We start from the raw sequence: 19496 nt of genomic DNA, 5'->3' as shown, positions 1-19496 counted from the left end.
GAATCAATTGTTTCTTCTTCAGGGTCCACAGTGATACCATGGGGATAATGTGGTTGGCGTGATCCTGTCACAAAACAGTTAAGCTTTCAGCCCCCATGATGCCCCAGGTCCTCCTCCACATTTACCCCGCCCCTGGCCACAAACATTCAGTTTTGAATTTGGTGCGGCAGGATTCAGACAAACCTTTTTAAGAGGGGGACTGCTCAGGCAGTCCCAAGCTTTAATTTTATGTTTTATATTATTTCTATGTTATTGAGTTAGCAGTACTGAGCGTAATGAAACACCTGCGCTGCGACTCCGTCTACCTCCACCGGGCCGCAACACCAGTAACGTCTCTGGTGATTTCTGCGGGTCACGGCAGAGCTTGCTTACGGCAACGCCGGGGCCTAGACTGCAACCAGACGCACAGAGATGTCGGAGGAATCGCGTGCTGCAGTCCTTGCATCCTGCGCTGGAGACGCACTGGAAGCCGCTGCTGTGAGGGCCAGGTGCCATCCGCTCCCTTACTAGATGACCAGGGCCTTATCGTCTGATGACGGGGATCGGCAGCAGATGCTTCTGCTGCCATCTGGCCAGCGTATTCGACTGGTTGACGCAGCTTAGGGCAGGTAGGCTCTCCACCGGCAGCTCCTCCCCCGACCCAGACGCAGATCCATCAAAGGTTTTCCCATGTCTAGGTCGCTCTTCCTACCCTCCTCATGCATATGAGACGCTCACAGCCCACTATCGGTGCTCTGCTGAAGCGGTTTGGTCTCAGGAGGTTTTGGGTTCAGTCTCCCTATATACCTCTCCCCTGGGTCAGATACAGTGCCTTGCAAAAGTATTCACCGCCTTTGCATTTTTCATGTTTTGTTCCCTCACAACCTGGAATTAAAATGGATTGTTTGAAGGTGTGCATCATTTCATTCACAGAACATGCCTACAACTGTGAAGTTGTGTTTTTTTAAAATATTGTGAATAAAACAACATTTAGGACAAGATAACAGAAAAGTTCAGCGTGCATATCTATTCACCTCCCTAAAGTCAGTACTTTGTTGAGCCACCTTTTGCGGCATTAACAGCTACAAGTCGCTTTGCATAAGTCTCTATGAGCTTGCCACATCTTGCCCCTGGGATTTTTGCCCATTCCTCAAGGCAAAACTGCTCTAGCTCCTTCATGTTGGATGGTTTCCGCTTGTGAACAGCAATCTTCAAGCCTGACCACAGATTCTCAATTGGATTGAGAATCTGGGCTTTGACTAGGCCATTCCAACACATTTAAATGTTTCCCCTTAAACCTCTTGAGTGTTGCTTTAGCAGTATGCTTTGGGTCATTGTCCTGCTGGAAGGTGAACCTCCGTCCCAGTCTCAAATCACAGGCAGACTGAAACAGGTTTTGCTCAAGAATATCCCTGTATTTAGCACCATCCATCTTTCCTTCGACTCAAATCAGTTTCCCAGTCCCTGCTGCTGAAAAACATCCCCACAGCATGATGCTGCCACCACCATGTTTCACTGTGGGGATGGTGTTCTTGGAGTGATGGGATGTATTGGGTTTGTGCCAGACATAACGTTTTCCTTGGTGGCCGAAAAGTTACATTTTAGTCTCATCTGACCAGAGCACCTTCCTCCATACATTTGGGGAGTCGCCCTCATGCCTTTTGGCAAACTCAAATCGTGTTTTCTTATTTTTATCACTAAGTAATGGCTTTTTTTTGTCACCAATCTTCCATAATGCCCAGCTCTATGGAGTGTACGGCTTATTGTGGTCACATGCACAGATACACCAGTCTCTGCTGTGGAACTCTGCAGCTCCTTCAGGGTTACCTTTGGTCTCTGTGCTGCCTCTCTGATTAATGCCCTCCTTGCCCAGTCTGTGAGTTTTGGTGGGCGGTGCTCTCTTGGCAGGTTTGATGTGGTACCATGTTCTTTCCATTTGATCATGATGGATTTGATGGTGCTCCTGGAGATCATCAAAGATTTGGATATTTTTTTATAACCCAACCCAGAATTGTACGTCTCAACAACTTTGTCCCTGACTTGTTTGGAGAGCTCCTTGGTCTTCATGGTGTGATGCCTCTTGCTTAGTGGTGTTGCAGCCTCTGGGGCCTTTCAGAAAAGGTGTATTTATACTAGGGGTGAGCGGATTCGGTTCTACTCGGTTCCGTTCGGATTTAAATACCGAATCTTATTGGGTATTAGCTGTCACGAGTTTTGGATAGCCAATAAGTTTCGGTTTTTAAAACCAAACGGAACCGAGTAGAACCGAATCCGCTCACCCCTAATTTATACTGACAGATCATGTGACACTTAGATTTCACACAGGTGGACTTCATTTTACGTATTATGTGACTTCTGAAAGTAATTGGTTACACCAGAACTTTTAAGGGGCTTCATAGCAAAGGGGGTGATTACTTATGGACATGCCAATTTTCAGAATTTTATTTATAAAGATTATTTTTTATATTTATTTTTCTCATTTCACTTTACGAAATTAGACTATTTTGTGCAGATCCATCACATAAAATTCAGATGATAAAAAAAAGAAAGAAATGACAGGTTGTAATGTAACAAAAAAAGGTAAAAAGACTTTTGCAAGAGACTGTATATAGTTCTCTATAGCCTACCAAGATTTGAGTAGTTGATTCAAGGCCCATTGCATGTAAATTACATATGCATTGTATGTGACTTTTTGCTAGCTGCTGTGTTGATACTGCCTGTTATTTCTGACTGCCAGTTATAACTATCACTGTTTTTTCTCCACATCCCTCTGTTTCAGGTGGGTGGGGTTTTTTCTTTGTACTTCACATTTACTAGTTATTTGCGAAGGCTGTCACATTACATTGCATTGTTACCTTTTATAATTTATATGTCAAAAAGTAAAGGGATTCAGGAGGGGGAGGCCCCTGTGATGGTTTCATGTAAAGCCTATTTGGTGGGCTTGTCCTCTCAGGACATTATAATGGATGGTTTGTTTGCTGTCTGTTATAAAGAACCATCTTACCAGTCCAGTCTACCAGCCCCTGTACAGGAGCCATCTTGGGTGTCCTCCTTGTCTCAGGTGATGACGCAGGTAGTGGATCGTTTGGCTACTCCCAAGCTGCCCCCTTTAATAGGATACCCACAGCAGTTTCAGCATGCTATGTTTGCCCCTCCTATGCATCCTTCCTGGATGGATATTTATGCCCACTCAAGTCAGAGTATGGCTCAGTCAGCTGTTCCGAGCAGACCGGTAGTCACTAAGGCGCATAAGCGGACGTTATTTTATTTTTTTAGTCTGCTCAGCATGTAGATTCAGACGCATCATCAGAGGAATCAGATTATGCGCCGGGTTCTATTCCAGGGTCTATCTCGGGAGAGGAGGACCATCCTTCTACAGGGGATTTCCTTTCTTTGGTGAGGATGGCCAAATCAATCCTAAATATACAAGATGATGAGCCGGCTCCTAGACACCAGAAGTTTACTGGACCAGCTATGGCCGGGGCTTGGGTATCCAAGGCTGCTGAAGAATGGGGGCATTGGAAGATACTCTACCAAATGCTACCAGAGAACAGCTGACATACGGGAATCACCCTCCTATTTGGGAGAAGCTGCAATAGATGCTGGGCTCCTAGCTTCTAAAGAATCGGAAGCCTTGGTTGTGGCTCGTAGAGCCCTTTGGCTAAGGTTCTGGAAAGCAGATATGGGGTCAAAGACGGCTCTGGAATCCTTACCTTTTTATGGAAATATACTATTTGGAGCAGAATTAGATAAGATAGTGGCTACTCTGGCAGCTTCAAAATCTGCAGGTCTGCCATCAACAGCTACATTAAAGTCTAGGCAGTCTTCTTTTTGGTCCTTTCGTCCTCAGGGACGAGCAACAGGACAGTTTTCCTCGCAGGACCATCAAGCAGCAAACCAAGAGGTCCTGGCCAGCCAGACATCCAGCTTCTAAGCCGGACGACAAACCCTCTGCCTTATGGGGCTGGCCTCCTCCTGGGGGATCCCAGGGTGGGAGGCCGACTTCTTCAATTTGCGGACTACTGCCATCAAATTTCCACCTTCGACATGGTGGAATATGCTCAGTTCCACTCCAGGCCTCTGCAGCAAATGATTCTCTCCGTTGGAATTGACAGTATCATCTAATGCGGTCTCGGAGAATCCTCACTCCAGAGGTTCGGCTCTCTCTCTCTTGGTGGCTACAAAAGGATCATCTGGACAAGAGTCGCCCATTCTGGATTCCAAATTGGGTGCTCCTCACCACGGACACCAGTCTTCGCAGATGGGGGGCGGTGACAGGTCGTCACACCTTTCAGGGAAGATGGGCAAATCAAGGAAAATCATCTGCCAATAAACATTCTGGAGCTTCGAGCAGAATACAAAGCACTTATCAGGGCACAGGACCTGGGCAGGCCGGTCCAGATCCAGTCTGACAACGGGATCACAGTAGCCTATCTCAATCATCAAGGAGGCATGCGAAGTCACGACGCCATGAGTGAAGTGTCAAACGTTCTGAGCTGGGCAGAACGTCATCTTCTGGCTATCTCTGCAAAATATTCATCACGAAAGTCCTCAACTTGGAAGCGGACTTCCTAAGTCGTCAGGACATAAGCGCCGGAGAGTGGGCTCTCCATCCGGGGGGTTTTCAACTCCTGGTGAACAAATGGGGCCTATCAGACGAAGACCTCATGGCCTCACGTCACAATCACAAGGTTCCCAGGTATGACTCCAGAACCAAAGACCCCTCAGCCGCATTCATGGATGCACTGGCAGTGAGATGGGACTTCAAGCTGGCGTATCTCTTTCCTCCGATTTCCTTCCTCCCAGGGGTCCTCAGGAAATTCAAGCAGGAAGGTGGAACAGCGATACTAGTAGCACTTGCTTGGCCCAGAAGCCATTGGTTCACCGACATACGAAATATATCCATATACACTCCGTTTCCTCTTCCTCTGGGGCCGGATCTGTTAGCGCAGGGTCCCTGTCTGCATCCGGACTTACCCCGTTAGTGTTGAGTCTTCCATCTTAAAAGCCAAAGGTTTCTTCAGCTCTTTGATTCAAACGATGCTTAGGGCACGAAAGCCTTCCTCTGCTCGCATCTATTACAGAGTTTGGCATTCTTTTGGTTATGGTGTTCCCACAGAAAGTATGACCCTAAGGTTTTTCGGTTTTTCCAGGTACTTTCTTTTCTCCAGGCTGGGTTAGACCTCGGTCTCCGCCTGGCCACCCTGAGAGTAGAGGTTCTGTGTTGTCAGTTTGGTTCCAGCAAAGAATTGTTTCTTTGCCGGATGCTAGAACTTTTTTACCGGGTGTTCTCCAAGTTCAGCCACCCTTTGTACCACTGGTGGCACCGTGGGATTTGTCCTTGGTTCTCAAGGGGCTGCAAGTTCCCCCATTTGAACCTCTGGACTCAGTAGATTTGAAATGGTTGACAGCGAAGACACTTTTTCTCCTCGCTATCTCTTCTGGCACGCAGAGTCTCTTATTGGGCAGCGCTCTCTTGTCGCACCTTCTTTTTTTTTCACCAGGATAGAGCTGATTCATACACGGGCTGGTTACTTTCCTAGGGTAGTGTCCCGTTTTCATGTAAATGAAGAGATTGAAGTTCCAGCTTTTCAGTCTCCAGACCTTTCCGTTGGTGAAGCCTCCCTGGAATGTGGTTCGTGCTCTCTGTGTCTTTGGGGATCGTACAAACTCTTTTAGAAAATCAGAAGCTCTTTTTTGTGTTATTTGATTTTCACAAATGAGGCTGGCCAGCTAACAAACTCTGGTTCGATGGCAAGGCATGACTGTCTCTCAAGCTTACACACAGGCTGATCTCCCTTTTCCAAACACGGCGACAGAACATTCTATCTAGTCTGTGGGACCATTGTGCGCATTCCGTCGTGGTGCCTCTGCTGAACAATTGTGCAAGGTAGCCACGTAGTCTTCTGTCCACACATTTCTTAGGTTCTACGCCTTTGATACTTTTGTCTCTCAGGATGCTTCCTTTGGGCAACGAGTTTTCCTTTCTGCTCAGGAGCGTCCCCACCCTTAAGCTGCCCATCCACTAGATGAGCTGAAAACGACTGCACGATTACGACATTGTAATCGTGCAGTCATTTGTCAGTCTGTGATGAGCCTGCACTGAACGAACAGTCGTTCAGTGCAGGCTCATCAATCATCTGCAAACATGCTCATCCTGACGTTATCGTCAAGTTGACCAGCTTGTTTGCACGATGATCGATGTCTTTTAACAACCAGCGGGAGCGCGCATCGCTGGTCGTTTTAGACATTTTAGTGAACGATCTTCAAACGATTAATGAACGATTGAATGATAATGACGTCGTTATCGTTCAATCGCTCAATTTAATCGCCTAGTGGATGGGCAGCATTAGGGGAACTTTAGGACTTCCCCATGAACCCTGAAGAAGAAAATAAGAGTTTTGGTAGACTTACCTTTTGTTAACTTTTTCTTCGAGGTCCATAGGGTCCACAGGTCACCCACCCTGACACACCTGGCTGCATTGGGTAATTTTTGTTTCGGTCACGAATTCCCTCTTTTTCTGTGAATGTTTCTGGTGTAAGATTGTTCTTCCTTCCCCTTTTTCCTTCTCCTGCCTTGGGCTTGTTTACAAAACTGAATGCCTGTGACCAGGGACGGGGTGTATGTGGAGGAGGACCTGGTGCATCCTGGGAGCTGAAAGCTTAACTGTCTGGTGCCTGGATCACTCCAACCACATTATCCCCATGGTATTCCTGTGGACACTATGGCCCTTGAAGAAAAAGAGTTAGCAAAGGTAAGTCTACAATAACTTTTTTTTGGGGGGGGGGGCAGCGATAATTAATGGGCGCCTGATGGAGCAAGTCAGTTGTTTTGGTGGCCCATTAATTATCGCTCTTGTCGCTCCCAAAAGCACTGGGTTTAGCCACAAAAAGCAGCTAAACTTGTACAAAGTCCTGGTTAGGGCGCCCAAACTACTTTTCACACATTTCTGCTTGCCACCTCAGGAGGTGGCAAACAGAAATGGGGGTGACCACATCACTTGCGCAAGATCAGAGCAACAATTGAATTGCTTCGTTGGGTGTCAATTACTGAGCAGCGCAAAATAAACCAACAATTGAATCTCCCCCCTGGAGTGTGACAAGGCAAGCCATGGTTTATCTTCTATGCCTTACCAATTATGCTAATTACAGCCCTTCCTCATTGGGTGAAGAGATTTTTTTTGTTTAATACATATGAATAGTGATGCATGATCTTGGCTGTCTGGGAGCCTTGGGTACAACTAAATTGCATTGACTAGATTCTGTTGATTGCCTTGGAAAATGGATTTAGCAGCACTTCCCTCCTTGTTTCAGCTGCTTTGATATTTTTTCACTAGATTTATTAAAAGCTCTCCAAATTGTAGTTTATTAGCAGTTAGGAATATGAATCCTTTAGACCACAGGTTCTCAAACTCTGTCCTCAGGACCTCAAACAGTGCATGTTTTCCAGGTCCCCTCACAGAATCACAAGTGAAAAAATTAGTTTCACCTGTGGATCTTTTAAAATGTGTTAGTGAGTAATGAATACACCTGTGCACCTGATGGGTGACCTGGAAAATGTGAACTGTGTGGGGTCCTGAGGACCGAATTTGAGAACCTCTGCTTTAGACCACAGGTTCTCAAACTCGTTCCTCAGGACCCCAAACAGTGCATGTTTTGCATGTTTCCTCACAGAATCACAAGTGAGATATTAGCTCCAACTGTGGATCTTTTACAATGTGTCAGTGAGTAATGAGTACACATGTGCACCAGTTAGGTAACGTGCAAAACGTGAACTGTGTGGGGTCCTGAGGACCAAGTTTGAGAACCTCTGCTTTAGACCATCCTGAAGCTGTCCTGGAGAAGAATCCAATCCATTGAATATGATACTAGTTAGTTATGTCTGTTTCTCTAGCCAAGGGTTCTAACCAGACAGTGGAGTGAAATTAAGTGCTATGTTATTTGACAAACATTTCATGCATAAACATGCTATTAGATTAAGAATGTAATTTTGAATGCATGCATTTTGAGAGAATTACTGTCGGCAGTGAGATATTTAATGACTAGGGAGTGAAAGCTGCTGATCAGATTCGTTCTGTGTCCCAGATAAAGGTTATTATTTATTGCTTAAAGTCTTGGTAGTGGCCACCTCTGAACACTCTATTCAGGCTTCCTTTTTATAATCTTTAGGGCGTCATTATGGAGCAGTAACATGTGAGGGCTGCAAAGGTTTCTTTAAAAGAAGCATTAGAAAAAACTTGGTATACACATGTAGAGGAGCAAAGGATTGTGTCATCAACAAACACTACCGCAACCGATGCCAGTACTGCCGGCTGCAGAGGTGTATTGCACTTGGAATGAAGCAAGATTGTGAGTATTTGCTTATCCTGATCTACTTTACATGTCAGAACATCTAACATACTGTACTACTGTATTACAATCATTGGTTCACAGTTCATATGGGGGATAGCCAAGCCTTTTTAATGGTCTTTAAAACCTTAGCGCTATAATTTTACATTATAATTTTGTTTTTTTGGCAGGGAGAGAAGTGACTGCAATTAAGGGGGGTATTTATCAAAGCTGTGAGAGAGATAAAATTGTGAGAGCTAAAGTACTAACCAATCAGCTTCCAATTTATATTTTGGAGGCTGTGTTTATAAATTGAAAGTTAGGAGCTTATTGGTTGGTAAATTATTTTTTACACTTTTATCTCTCTCCCAGCTTTGATAAATACACCCCTAAGTGTGGCCAGTGTAAAAACAGGGGAGTTGAGATTGAGAGACACCTTAACCCAGTGTATTGGACATAGATTGAATTTACTAATATACAAATATATTTACAATATCTATAGCACCACCTTGTAGAAAGCTTGTTTTGCACTTTACAGTAACTTCCCATAGCCATTATCTGACATACGCTGCCAACATGCAGCTTCCAAAGTCAGGCAATATGGAGAGAAAAGTTGTGCTGTGAAGAGAGTTGGGAAGAGGTCACTTGTAAGAATTTCACTAAAACTAGTTAGATCAGAGTTTTGGGCACCATAATATTAGTTGGTGCATCCATTTGAAATCATAGTTAAAATAATGGTTTGTTCCACCTTACTTATAGTGTAATTAATGTGTACAAGCCTGTTGGGAGAAGTATGGAGTTGATCTATTTTGTTATAAGTTATCTTGCTACATATATGATGCATTGTACATATAAAAGTATATTGTTTAGGTATACAAAAATATTTGTGGTCTTTAAAGATGTTGTCGAAATGCCTTTTGGTGATATATATGAGATGCCAATTACTGTTGGAAAAGTATCTCATGTATCACTGCATAGAGTGTGCAGTGGTTGTGGTCACATAGCTGTAATATTGGGTGATATAGTGAGAAATACATATTTATACAGCAGTGTGTGCAAGCATGGCTTGGAATGCTTAATGTCACATGAACCTCAGATAAACCATCCTGTCCCTGTACAGCTGTGCAGTGTGAGAGAAAACCTATTGAGGTCTCCAGAGAAAAATCTTCCAATTGTGCAGCATCAACAGAGAAGATCTACATTAGGAAGGATCTGCGTAGCCCACTTGCTGCAACTACTACATTTGTAACGGATAACAAACCCGTAAGGTGTGCTTTTATTTATGTTTATTTAAAGAATATTATTTATTTTTACAAGTCAACTGCTTTTGATTTAAGCAATCTGTACCTGTCTGCTTATTGTGTGCATGACAAATGACTGAATATCCCTTTGGTCTAAAACTAACTGTAGAATTTAATAAGCTTGCACCAAACAGTTCAGTTCAATATAGTTGTAACAAAACCTGCTTCTTGCACTTGGCAGATCTAGACAGTTATGAAACGATGCCCAGCGACAGAGACCATAGAGGCAATAGAACCTACTTTGCATTTGTCTCATGAAATGCTGTATTTCCTGTTTGCACTGTATTTAGAACACCTGTCTCATAGCATGCAATATAATTCAGATTGTTTCATCCCTCAAATTAATTTAGCCCATAAAGTACATTTTTAAATTCACTAGGGAAGGGAGTCAATTCTCCCCAATAATTTATAGGGGGTGAAAAACGATATAGCCTCAGGCTTTAACACCCAGGGCTTTTAAATTACAGCCCTTTTTTTCTCGCCCGATAAATTATCTGTTATCAGGAGTTAACACACAGAAGCCGGGAAAAGTTCCCGGACCTATGTGTTAAACCACTACTTGCACCCTGTAACAGGCTAATTATCGCATATATCGTTTCGGGTCTGCTCAGATCTGAAAATAAGTAAGTGTTAAGTCCAGTATTGAAAGCTGACTTGGGGCTATTTGGATAGCCCCGGGGGATCAATTAGCCTGCGGCAAATTACCGCGGATGATTGAATTCCCCCCCAATATCTGAAAGAAGTCATGCTTCCAGTTTCACAGTCGCCATACACAATCTGTAGTTAGTAATATTAAGTACCTTGTTAGAAAGAATAAAAAAAAGCCAGGTTTGTTTGTTAAGTTATACCATATAGAAAAGAAAACCAATGCATTTATACAGTGTGTCTGTGTACAATGTTCATGCAGGTCTACGAATTTGTTGGACCCTGGAATGTTGGTGAACATACAGCCTTCTGGAATTAAAAGTGAGCCCATGCTCATAACACATGACAAGGTGAGTTTCCTATCGCAAACGTGTAGCTTTAAATTATCAACACCAGGGCTTCTAGGCAAGACCGTCAGCAAAGGGAAAACCCCTGGATCACATGGGAAGTGTATCAGCTGCAGCATTCCAGTGTGTATGGGGTTTTCCCTTCCTTGTGTATCACTTCGAGGGCTAAATACTTTCGTTTTTAAGGGACCTTTTTTTTTAATCGTTTGAATATACAAAAAGATATATAGAATTTTAAGTCCTTGTCATCAGAAAAATATTTGTTTACAAAAAATAAACCCCCATTTACATTTCAAAAGTAACTTTGTATAATCTACAGTAAGATATTAAATGTCAGCATTTATGTATTTATTACATTTTAAAACTACTTAATGCTGTGAACGCACCATAAGTGGTGATGATTCTATTTTGCCACTGTGGTTATTTTAATGTTTATTCACAAAACCATGTGTTATATGTTCTTAATTGAAATGATCAGATTATGTAAATTATAACATTACATCGATGAATTCTTCTAGAAAAATGCATGGACTGGTTAGTTTGCAGAGTTGTCAATTTATATAGGAAAATTAATATTTTAAAAATATGTTTTTCTTTCTTTACTCATACATTGAGTTTATTTCTGTTATTTATTTTCAGTTGGAAGCTTGTCAAGGAGATCTAAGCACTTTGGCTAATGTTGTCACAACACTTGCAAATCTTAATAAATCTAAAGACTTGTCTCAGTCAAGCACAGAGTTGTCTATAATTGAAAGTTTAAGTAATGGAGATGCATCACTTTCAGAGGTTCCCCAGGACAGTCAATCCAGCAGTGAAGTCACCAGGTACTCCCTTCCTTTGACTATGAATAGAAGATTGAAAGCATGAAAAGATTCCAAATGAACATGTCTTCTTCTGGCCCTTCATTCCGTGCTAACTTAACCGTTCAGTTTTAAATAGTTAATTTAACTTTTACGTATTGAATTTTAGAAATGGTTTCTTATTTTGTATTTTAGAGCTTTTGACACTCTAGCAAAAGCTTTGAACCCATCAGAAAGCCCTGCCCAGAGTTCATCAGAGAGCATCAAATCCAACTCCAACCTCTTCCAAGACATCAATGTTGTTGAGATTGAAGGACCACTTCTTAGTGATTCCCACATCGCCTTCAGGGTAATGTTCTGCCTCTGCTTATTTTCCATGTCACCTAAGGTCATTACTGTTTGGCACTGCATTTTTTTTGTGGTTTAGAAAATGCATGCCCACCAGTGCTAATGGTTAATGTACATTTGTGTCTGTGGTAAAATACACAAATGAATGACACTGCAAACCTGTTCTTTTCAATCAATCCAAAGCTGTTGTTTTCCTTTATGTACTGACATTTCCATATATACTTTTTGAAAAATTACACCTAGAATAAAAAGGGTGGGGGTTCAATATTTGACTCTTATAAATGGATTTTTTTTTGTGGGTGTGCTTGTGTGAAATATAGTAACTTCAAAAGAGGTTTTCCAAAAATAATTTGTCATTCTTGAAAATTTGTGCTCTCAAAAACTGTGGTGGTTCCAACAGCAACCAATCAGATTCTGCCATTAATTTAGTGCACATTAGAAAATGAAAGCAAACATTTAATTTGTCGCTACAGGTATCCCACAATTTTACTATTCATTAGTTTTTTAAGCTGGCCCCCGACTGTCTGCAAAGATGTTTTTATTGGAATTAGTGGCAGATGTCTTAACGGAATCGGTATGAAATACCGCCGGCCGCAAGGGTTCGATTCCCGGCAGACCCTGGCTGACAAAAGCAGAGTTCCCGACAGCGGAAGCCCGACAGCGCTGGAAATCCCGATCGTCGATAGGTAAGTACTTACTAACCTAACCCCCTGACCCTCCTTAAGGGTTCCTAACCCTAACCTCCCCCCCAAGTGCCTAACCCTAATCCCCCCTCTAAGTGCCTAACCCTAACCACCCCTTCCCCGCTGCCTAAACCTAAGTCCCTCGGGGGGGGGGGCCTAACCCTAAGTCCCCCCCCCTGGGGGTGCCTGACCCTAACCCTCCCTCCCCCTAGCCTAACCCTAAGCCTCCCGGGGGGGGGGTGCCTAATCCTAACTCCCCCCCAGGTGCCCTAAACCTAACCCTCCCCCTCCCGCAGCTGTCCGCTCGCGGCCCCGGCATCCCTTCGATCGGGATGCCGGGCGCCTGTCTCCCGGCGTCGGGAAAATGTCAGGCGTCTACATCTAGACGCCCGGCATTTCACCCTCGCTAGGATATGACAGTCGGGAAGCCGGCTGTCGGCATTAAGGCAGCCGGCTTCCCGATTGCCTCCCAGTTTGATGATACCAATGAGGCATAACTGTATAAATCATTGTCTTGTATCAAATGTATTGTGGTTCTAAAATAAGGCTATTAAAAGTATTTATAGTGCATATTTCTGAAAAAATGTTTGTTGTTGTAAATGTGACAAGGTTTGTGAGTGAGATGATTGTGTAGTTTTTTTTTTTTTTTTTTTTAAAAACAATCAACTATATTGTAATGTAAGTAGGTGTTTGAAAACAGATTAGTATTTAATAAATAAATGCACGTTACAGAGATAAATAAGTTCTCTCCGTTTTTCCAGCTCACAATGCCTTCCCCAATGCCTGAATACCTGAATGTACACTATATTTGTGAGTCTGCATCACGGCTGTTATTTCTATCCATGCACTGGGCCCGCTCGATTCCCTCTTTCCAAGCTCTTGGGTGAGTAAGAAGTTCAGGGGTCCCAATCTTTATCAATAACATTGCACCCAACAGCTCACGGGAGACTTAAGCTGGGTACACACTAGATGATTTTTGGAGCGACTTGCACGATTCCGACGGATCGGAAAGCCAAATCCTCCAAATCGTCTAGTGTTTACCCACGATGTTGTGCGTTGCGTGCTCCCGTGGGGTTGTCAGCCACATTGTCAGGTCGGCCCTATATGCAGCTCAACCTGACGATGCGACTGATGACCCCATGCTGTGGGATGCGGCAGAGGCTTACATATCGGGCCGTCGGGCACCGGATTGTCTAGTGTGTATTGGCCGCCCAATATGTAGGCCCGTTGGCGGGGGGGGGGTCACCGGTCACATTGCTGGGTACATACATTGTTTAGTATGTACCCAGCTTTAAACATTCCCAGAAATGTTCATCACAGGGATGGTAATCTGTCATGTGTTAGGGGGTTGTCCCCCTGCTTTTGAGAGAGCCAGGCCAGGCTGTCTAGCACTGGGGCTCGTTAAAGCTTTTATGTGGGTGAGGGATCTATGCTGCCCATTTTTATATACAGCACTTTCTTATTAATTTTGTTTGTCATTCGTTTCAATGAAATGAATGGCCATTGCCGTTAATGGAAAAAGCTATGACATTATTAAAACATCATTGGTAGTATGCATTTGTTTTTCAAATTGTTTGTTAGAGTATTAGTGTTTGATCAATAAATTAAAATTTTAATTAAGGCAATTTTGATCAATTTAACCTACAGAACAAAACCAATCTTTAGATTTCATTCCCCTTTGTTGTAACTGATGTATATACATACAAAATAAATTTTCAAGGTTGGGTACGTAAACGTCACAGCCAAATTGAATTGGTCCATCTTTGTCAAAAGTGGTGATTTTGCTGCATGATTTTTTTAAAGGGCAAAACCAGCTTGTTTTTGTCTGTAAAAAACTGTCACCGATTTAATCTTGTGGCAAAATCGCACACAAAAATCATCACTTTTGACAAATTGGGACCTATTACAATTGTCCCTCAGTGCTTGCACAGTCACATCTGAAAGTGCACTTGCAGTTTTCAGACCATTGACAACCTATTCACTACTAATACAGATGTAATATTTGTGTCTCTTATCAGGCAAGAAGTCAACATCTCTCTAGTGAAAGCTTGCTGGAATGAGCTGTTTTCGCTTGGTCTTGCTCAGTGCTCCCAAGTGATGAATGTGACAACCATACTAACAGCATTTATTAATCACCTGCACAGCAGCATGCAGCATGGTAAGATCTCTGGCTTACCTTCCCAAAATATAGCAAATAATATATTTATCAATGAAATTATCAATGTGTCCTGCCTGGTGACATTCTATTATATGCATGAAATGTCCAAGCTTTCAAAGTTATTGTATGTGGTATTTACATTTGACATCTTACCTAACCATGATGATAACATTTATTTAGCCATTTCAATTATTGGTATGTAAACACACACACATTGATTTACATCTGCTTAGTGCATACAGAGCCGTAACTAGACTTTTTGGTGCCCTGGGCCAGGAAGAGCATTGGCGCCCCCCCTCCCATTTTTTTTCAAATAGGGACATATGACGCGTGCTCGAAAAAAGGGCATGGCTTAATGTATAAGGAGCATGACAAATATTATTTATCTCGTACGATGACGAAGGGGTACCGATCCCATTGTACCATTGTTATCCAGGTGTCACTGCCAAATACAGTGTGAATCCAATGGCTGCAGTGATGATGCAATAATTATTCTGTATAACTCACCAGCTCTAGATGTAGGAGAGTCCTGGTGAAGCTGCATCTGCAGCATGATTTGTCCATCACAACAGCCGTGCACAAGTCTAGAGCTGGCAGTGTAGATCACTGACTGAAGGTATAGAAAGAGCGCTAGTTATAGTGTATATACAGCAAATATCAGCAGCGGGGAGATACATGTATTTGTATCCTGTGCTGGCAGCTGAACTCACTGGTGTGCTGGTAACACCTGGGTCAGGAATCGGTGGCTGTGTTCTGGGCTGCCATCACAAATTGTGGGGCAGATAGCTGTGTGTGTTAAATAAGAGAGGATGTGACTGAAGGTGCTTGGGGAGATGGCTGCATGGAGGTGGAATCAGCCAGGAGGAGATAGGGGAGGCCTGGAGATGCCGGGGATAAAAGAAGAGAAAGCTACAAGTGAGAATAATTATAGACAAAAAATCGACAGGCCCAAACAGCGCCCCCTGCCCTGCGGTGCCATGGCACATGTTGCACCACCCTAGTTCCGGCCATGAGTGCATATGCCAAGTTAATATTTTTTCATTGACTGTTGATGGCTTGATATTGCCTTAGATGTTTTGATAATCTTGCCAGTTTGTTACAAGAAAGCTGTAGTTTAAGTGTAAGAAAGGGCCTTAGTTGCCATTATAAATCAACACCCATGTATTACTGAGCTAAACAGTTTTGTTTGTGAGGCATTTATTAAAATAGTGGGAGGCACATATAGAAACCGTTGTAATTCCTACACCGTTCACCTGATTTGGATGTAATTACCCTCAAATTAAATCTGAAAGTCTGCAGTTAAAGCACATCTTGTTTGTTTCATTTCAAAGCCTTTGTGGTGGTGAATAGAGGCCAAAATATGAAAATTCTGTCAATGTCCCAATATTTATGCACCTGACTGTATGTATATTTTAGTTCACATTGCCCTTTTTTACATTTGGTAACTGTAAATGGTATCCAGCACATGACATATTACAAACATCAGAATGTAGTGATTTAAAATGATAGATTATGTAAATGGTGTACTTGCATGGATTATTTGTCATCCAACAAAAAAACAAACAAAATATTGCATTAACATGGCCATGCTGTATCTTTTGGCAGATAAGCTCTCAGGAGACAAGGTAAAGCTGGTAATGGACCACATCTTCAAACTGCAGGACTTCTGCAACAGCATGGTCAGACTTTGCCTAGATGGCTATGAGTATGCCTACTTGAAAGCTATTGTTCTCTTCAGTCCTGGTAAGGGACATTTCTTGTGACTAGTTCTTGTGCACACACCTTGGTTCTAAAACATGTTGAAACTACAGAGAGTTAGGAAAGTTCCTCTGCAGTGAGTCCCAGCCGGTGATGTTTGGCAGCGTTTGGGGTGACAGTTAGTGTGGTTCCCCTATTTAAATTTTGGACTGCGCTGCAGCCTCACCTATGGTGCCGCCACTGTCTGTCACACACTTAGCACATAGTCACTGCAGAGGGACTTTCTGAACTCCCTATATATTTCATGTTTTAGAGCTGTTATGCTTCTTTAAAACACAATTTAATTTCCCCTCTCATCTTTTAACAGTCTTCTTTCATCTGTCTTGCATTAAGATAGTCACTTGCCAATGATGTCTTATATGCAATAAAACATAAAGATTTAAAGCAGTGAAAAATCAAAGCTCTGTATGTGAAAATCCACACCATGATGCCACTAAAGCTGCTACAGTATATTTGTGGTGTGTGTAGAACGTTATTGAAACCTAACATATTATGTCTTGAAACAAAATGTCCCTTTTTTAAAATGTTAAAAAATAAACCTTATAAATTTCCATAAAAAAAAAAAAGCTGTAACTTCCAAAATGTATTTTTTTTTATATTATTCTTGTTCACTCTAACCACAGTGCTCTGTTCAAATATTATATTAATAATAGTAAATATTCACAGATCACCCTGGATTGGAAAATGCTTCAAATATTGAAAAGCTTCAAGAAAAAGCCTATATGGAATTCCAAGACTATGTAACTAAAACATACCCAGATGATACCTACCGGTAATTTCCATTTTTAGTTTCTATGTCTGTTACAGTCACCATCTTTGTCACCTAATATTAGACAGCTGATGCAACCTGTCGAAAAGTTTATCATTTCCATGAGATACTAAGCACACACATTCTTATAGCAAATTCTCTTTCTATTTTTAGGTTATCTCGACTGCTACTGAGGCTGCCAGCTCTGAGGCTGATGAGTGCAGCCATTATGGAGGAGCTGTTCTTTGCAGGCCTAATTGGAAACGTACAGATAGATAGTATTATTCCATATATTCTGCGTATGGAAACCGCTGACTACAACAACCAGGTCATAGGTCTCTCTGCATAGCATACCTTACAGTCTTGACTTCCTTTTAAACCGTGGCAAATAGAAAAGACAATGGCAGTGATGAGGATGTCTCAGCCTTCACTTTGAGAAATACATTTTGTCGTTGGCTGTCTGCAGGTTAATGATGCCTTTTGGCATAGTGTATATATTCATAGATATATAGAGACATGTCTATATGGTCATGGATGGCCTATGGCTGTACATTCAAGTATATTGAAAGCGGTGCTTTTTCCCCTCATTTCAGATGAGTATTATGTCATGGTACACTGCAGTTGGTCTAGTTGAGGTATCATATTTGTATTGTAGTTGAGTGTTGTGTGCCTTGCCTGGGTTCTTACCGAGCTGGAGAAAAAAAATATTTTATAAATACATTTAAATTTTTTGTTTGGATATTCTAAACTAGACACTTTTTTATTTAAATGAAAATCTTACGTATTCTCTAAGAATCACAGTACTAACTTATAAGCAGTGACATTGATTTCAGAGGATTGTTTCCTCATTCCTGCATGGAATAAAAATGCTTTTTTCTTATTTGATCATTTTTGTGACATTACTCTACTTGTAAACAAGGGGGAATGGTTCAAACTGTGCAACATATTTAAAAATGATAATCTTTTGTTCGATATAAAAAAAAAAAAAAAGTGAACAATGACTGCAATGATGCAAGATGCTACATTTTGAGTAAGACTACTTTCTTCTTCAGAATAGAATCGTGATTGTTTCCTGAAGCAAAACAACACAGTTCTTACACAACTCTATATCCATTTTCTAACTGCTGGATCTTTACATTCTCTACAGTTATTTTTTTCTCAAATTCAACTCAGTCAAATGACACACTTGCTGTTCATGTCGTCTTAACCTCTAGTAAATTACTATAAATAGGAATGACTATATTCAAATAACAGCTTTTCAAGTACTAAACACACACTTTTTCTGCAAACTGTATAACAAATCGTCACCAAGGTTTAGAAGTGATACTTGTTGTTGAAGCTTTGTCATTTGCTATGTTATGCAGAGAAGATTCAAAAATATTTCTGCTGAAGCCTCAGGGTCTGTTAAAATACTCAGAAACTGAAATCTATTGAGATAATCCCAGCATTTGAGCTAAACCCAGTATTTAAAAATAAGTTTTAACTGTCTGTTACTTGTTCTTAACATTCCCCTGTAGTCTACACTGAGAATGAAGTCAGCCCCATATCACTGGAGATTATCTTCCTCCGATCCAAAAAAGGTCCAATGGTTGGGTTGGTCAACAACTTTAACTGTTTCCTGTGATGATATAAAATCAACTATAAACTTATAGCAACTATGCGTATCAATGCTGAGTCCAGCAATGGGACGTTTTTACCATATTGTATCCCTTCCACCTGGACATGTAAGCTCTTTGCTGGTAATTCAAAATACTCTAATGCCTAAAATGTCAAGGTATGCTGACTAAAGTGGGTATCATCCATTCCATTTACAGTCTATATGATCTCCTTTATATATGTTTCTTTGTAAAAACAATATTGTAAATGTCTTGACTCTTAATGGAAAATGTAAATTCTATTTTGGTTGTATTTTTTAAGAAAAAAAAAAACACACATTGTATCTTTTTATGATAGAATAAAATTCCCTTGGTTTTTTTTCCTACTACTACTCGGCCATGGGATGTGTGTTTTCCTTTGTCAGCTGCTCATATATTCACATTTATTCCACATGCTTGCTTGTGCGAGCAACACAACAATAAAAGAAAAGCAGACAATGGGCCTAATCAGAGATGTACGCAAACCCAAAGGTTTACATACATCTCGCACATGAGCAGGATCCTTCCTGCGCATATACAGATCGTGTCCTGCGTCATCTGATGTAGTGTGGCTGCAGATGTCAGGTGAGTGACACTCTGCAGCTATTTGGGGGCAGGGAGGGGACGGCGACGGGGAATGCTTTACAAAACGAGGGTATCAACCCTGTATTGTAGCCATGCCGAGGCCAGGGTCTGCATTTTCTGATGCAGCTTCAATGGCCCTGGCAGCAAGCGTGAAAACATTGGCCATCCTGAGTAGGAAGCGG

General features: G+C 41.9%; 1 protein-coding gene across 1 annotated transcript in view; it reads left to right on the top strand.

The window, feature by feature from the left end:
• Positions 1-19054, top strand: part of NR2C1 (nuclear receptor subfamily 2 group C member 1) — a 54852-nt gene extending 35798 nt beyond the window's left edge. The window contains exons 6-15 of the mRNA XM_088454573.1: positions 8149-8328; positions 9428-9575; positions 10516-10603; positions 11240-11424; positions 11596-11749; positions 13193-13314; positions 14450-14589; positions 16195-16332; positions 17014-17119; positions 17270-19054. Of these exons, the coding sequence (XP_088310699.1) occupies positions 8149-8328; positions 9428-9575; positions 10516-10603; positions 11240-11424; positions 11596-11749; positions 13193-13314; positions 14450-14589; positions 16195-16332; positions 17014-17119; positions 17270-17444 (1436 nt within the window). The 3' untranslated portion in view covers positions 17445-19054. The remainder of the gene's footprint in view (positions 1-8148; positions 8329-9427; positions 9576-10515; positions 10604-11239; positions 11425-11595; positions 11750-13192; positions 13315-14449; positions 14590-16194; positions 16333-17013; positions 17120-17269) is intronic.
• Positions 19055-19496: the final 442 nt, after the last annotated feature.

The sequence above is a fragment of the Taudactylus pleione genome, unplaced genomic scaffold (assembly GCF_031769625.1).
Source record: "Taudactylus pleione unplaced genomic scaffold, aTauple2 ptg000040l, whole genome shotgun sequence".
Classification (NCBI taxonomy): Eukaryota; Metazoa; Chordata; class Amphibia; order Anura; family Myobatrachidae; genus Taudactylus; species Taudactylus pleione.
The sequence above is the reverse complement of the archived record's forward strand: the minus strand, read 5'-3'. Positions and strand labels throughout refer to the sequence as shown.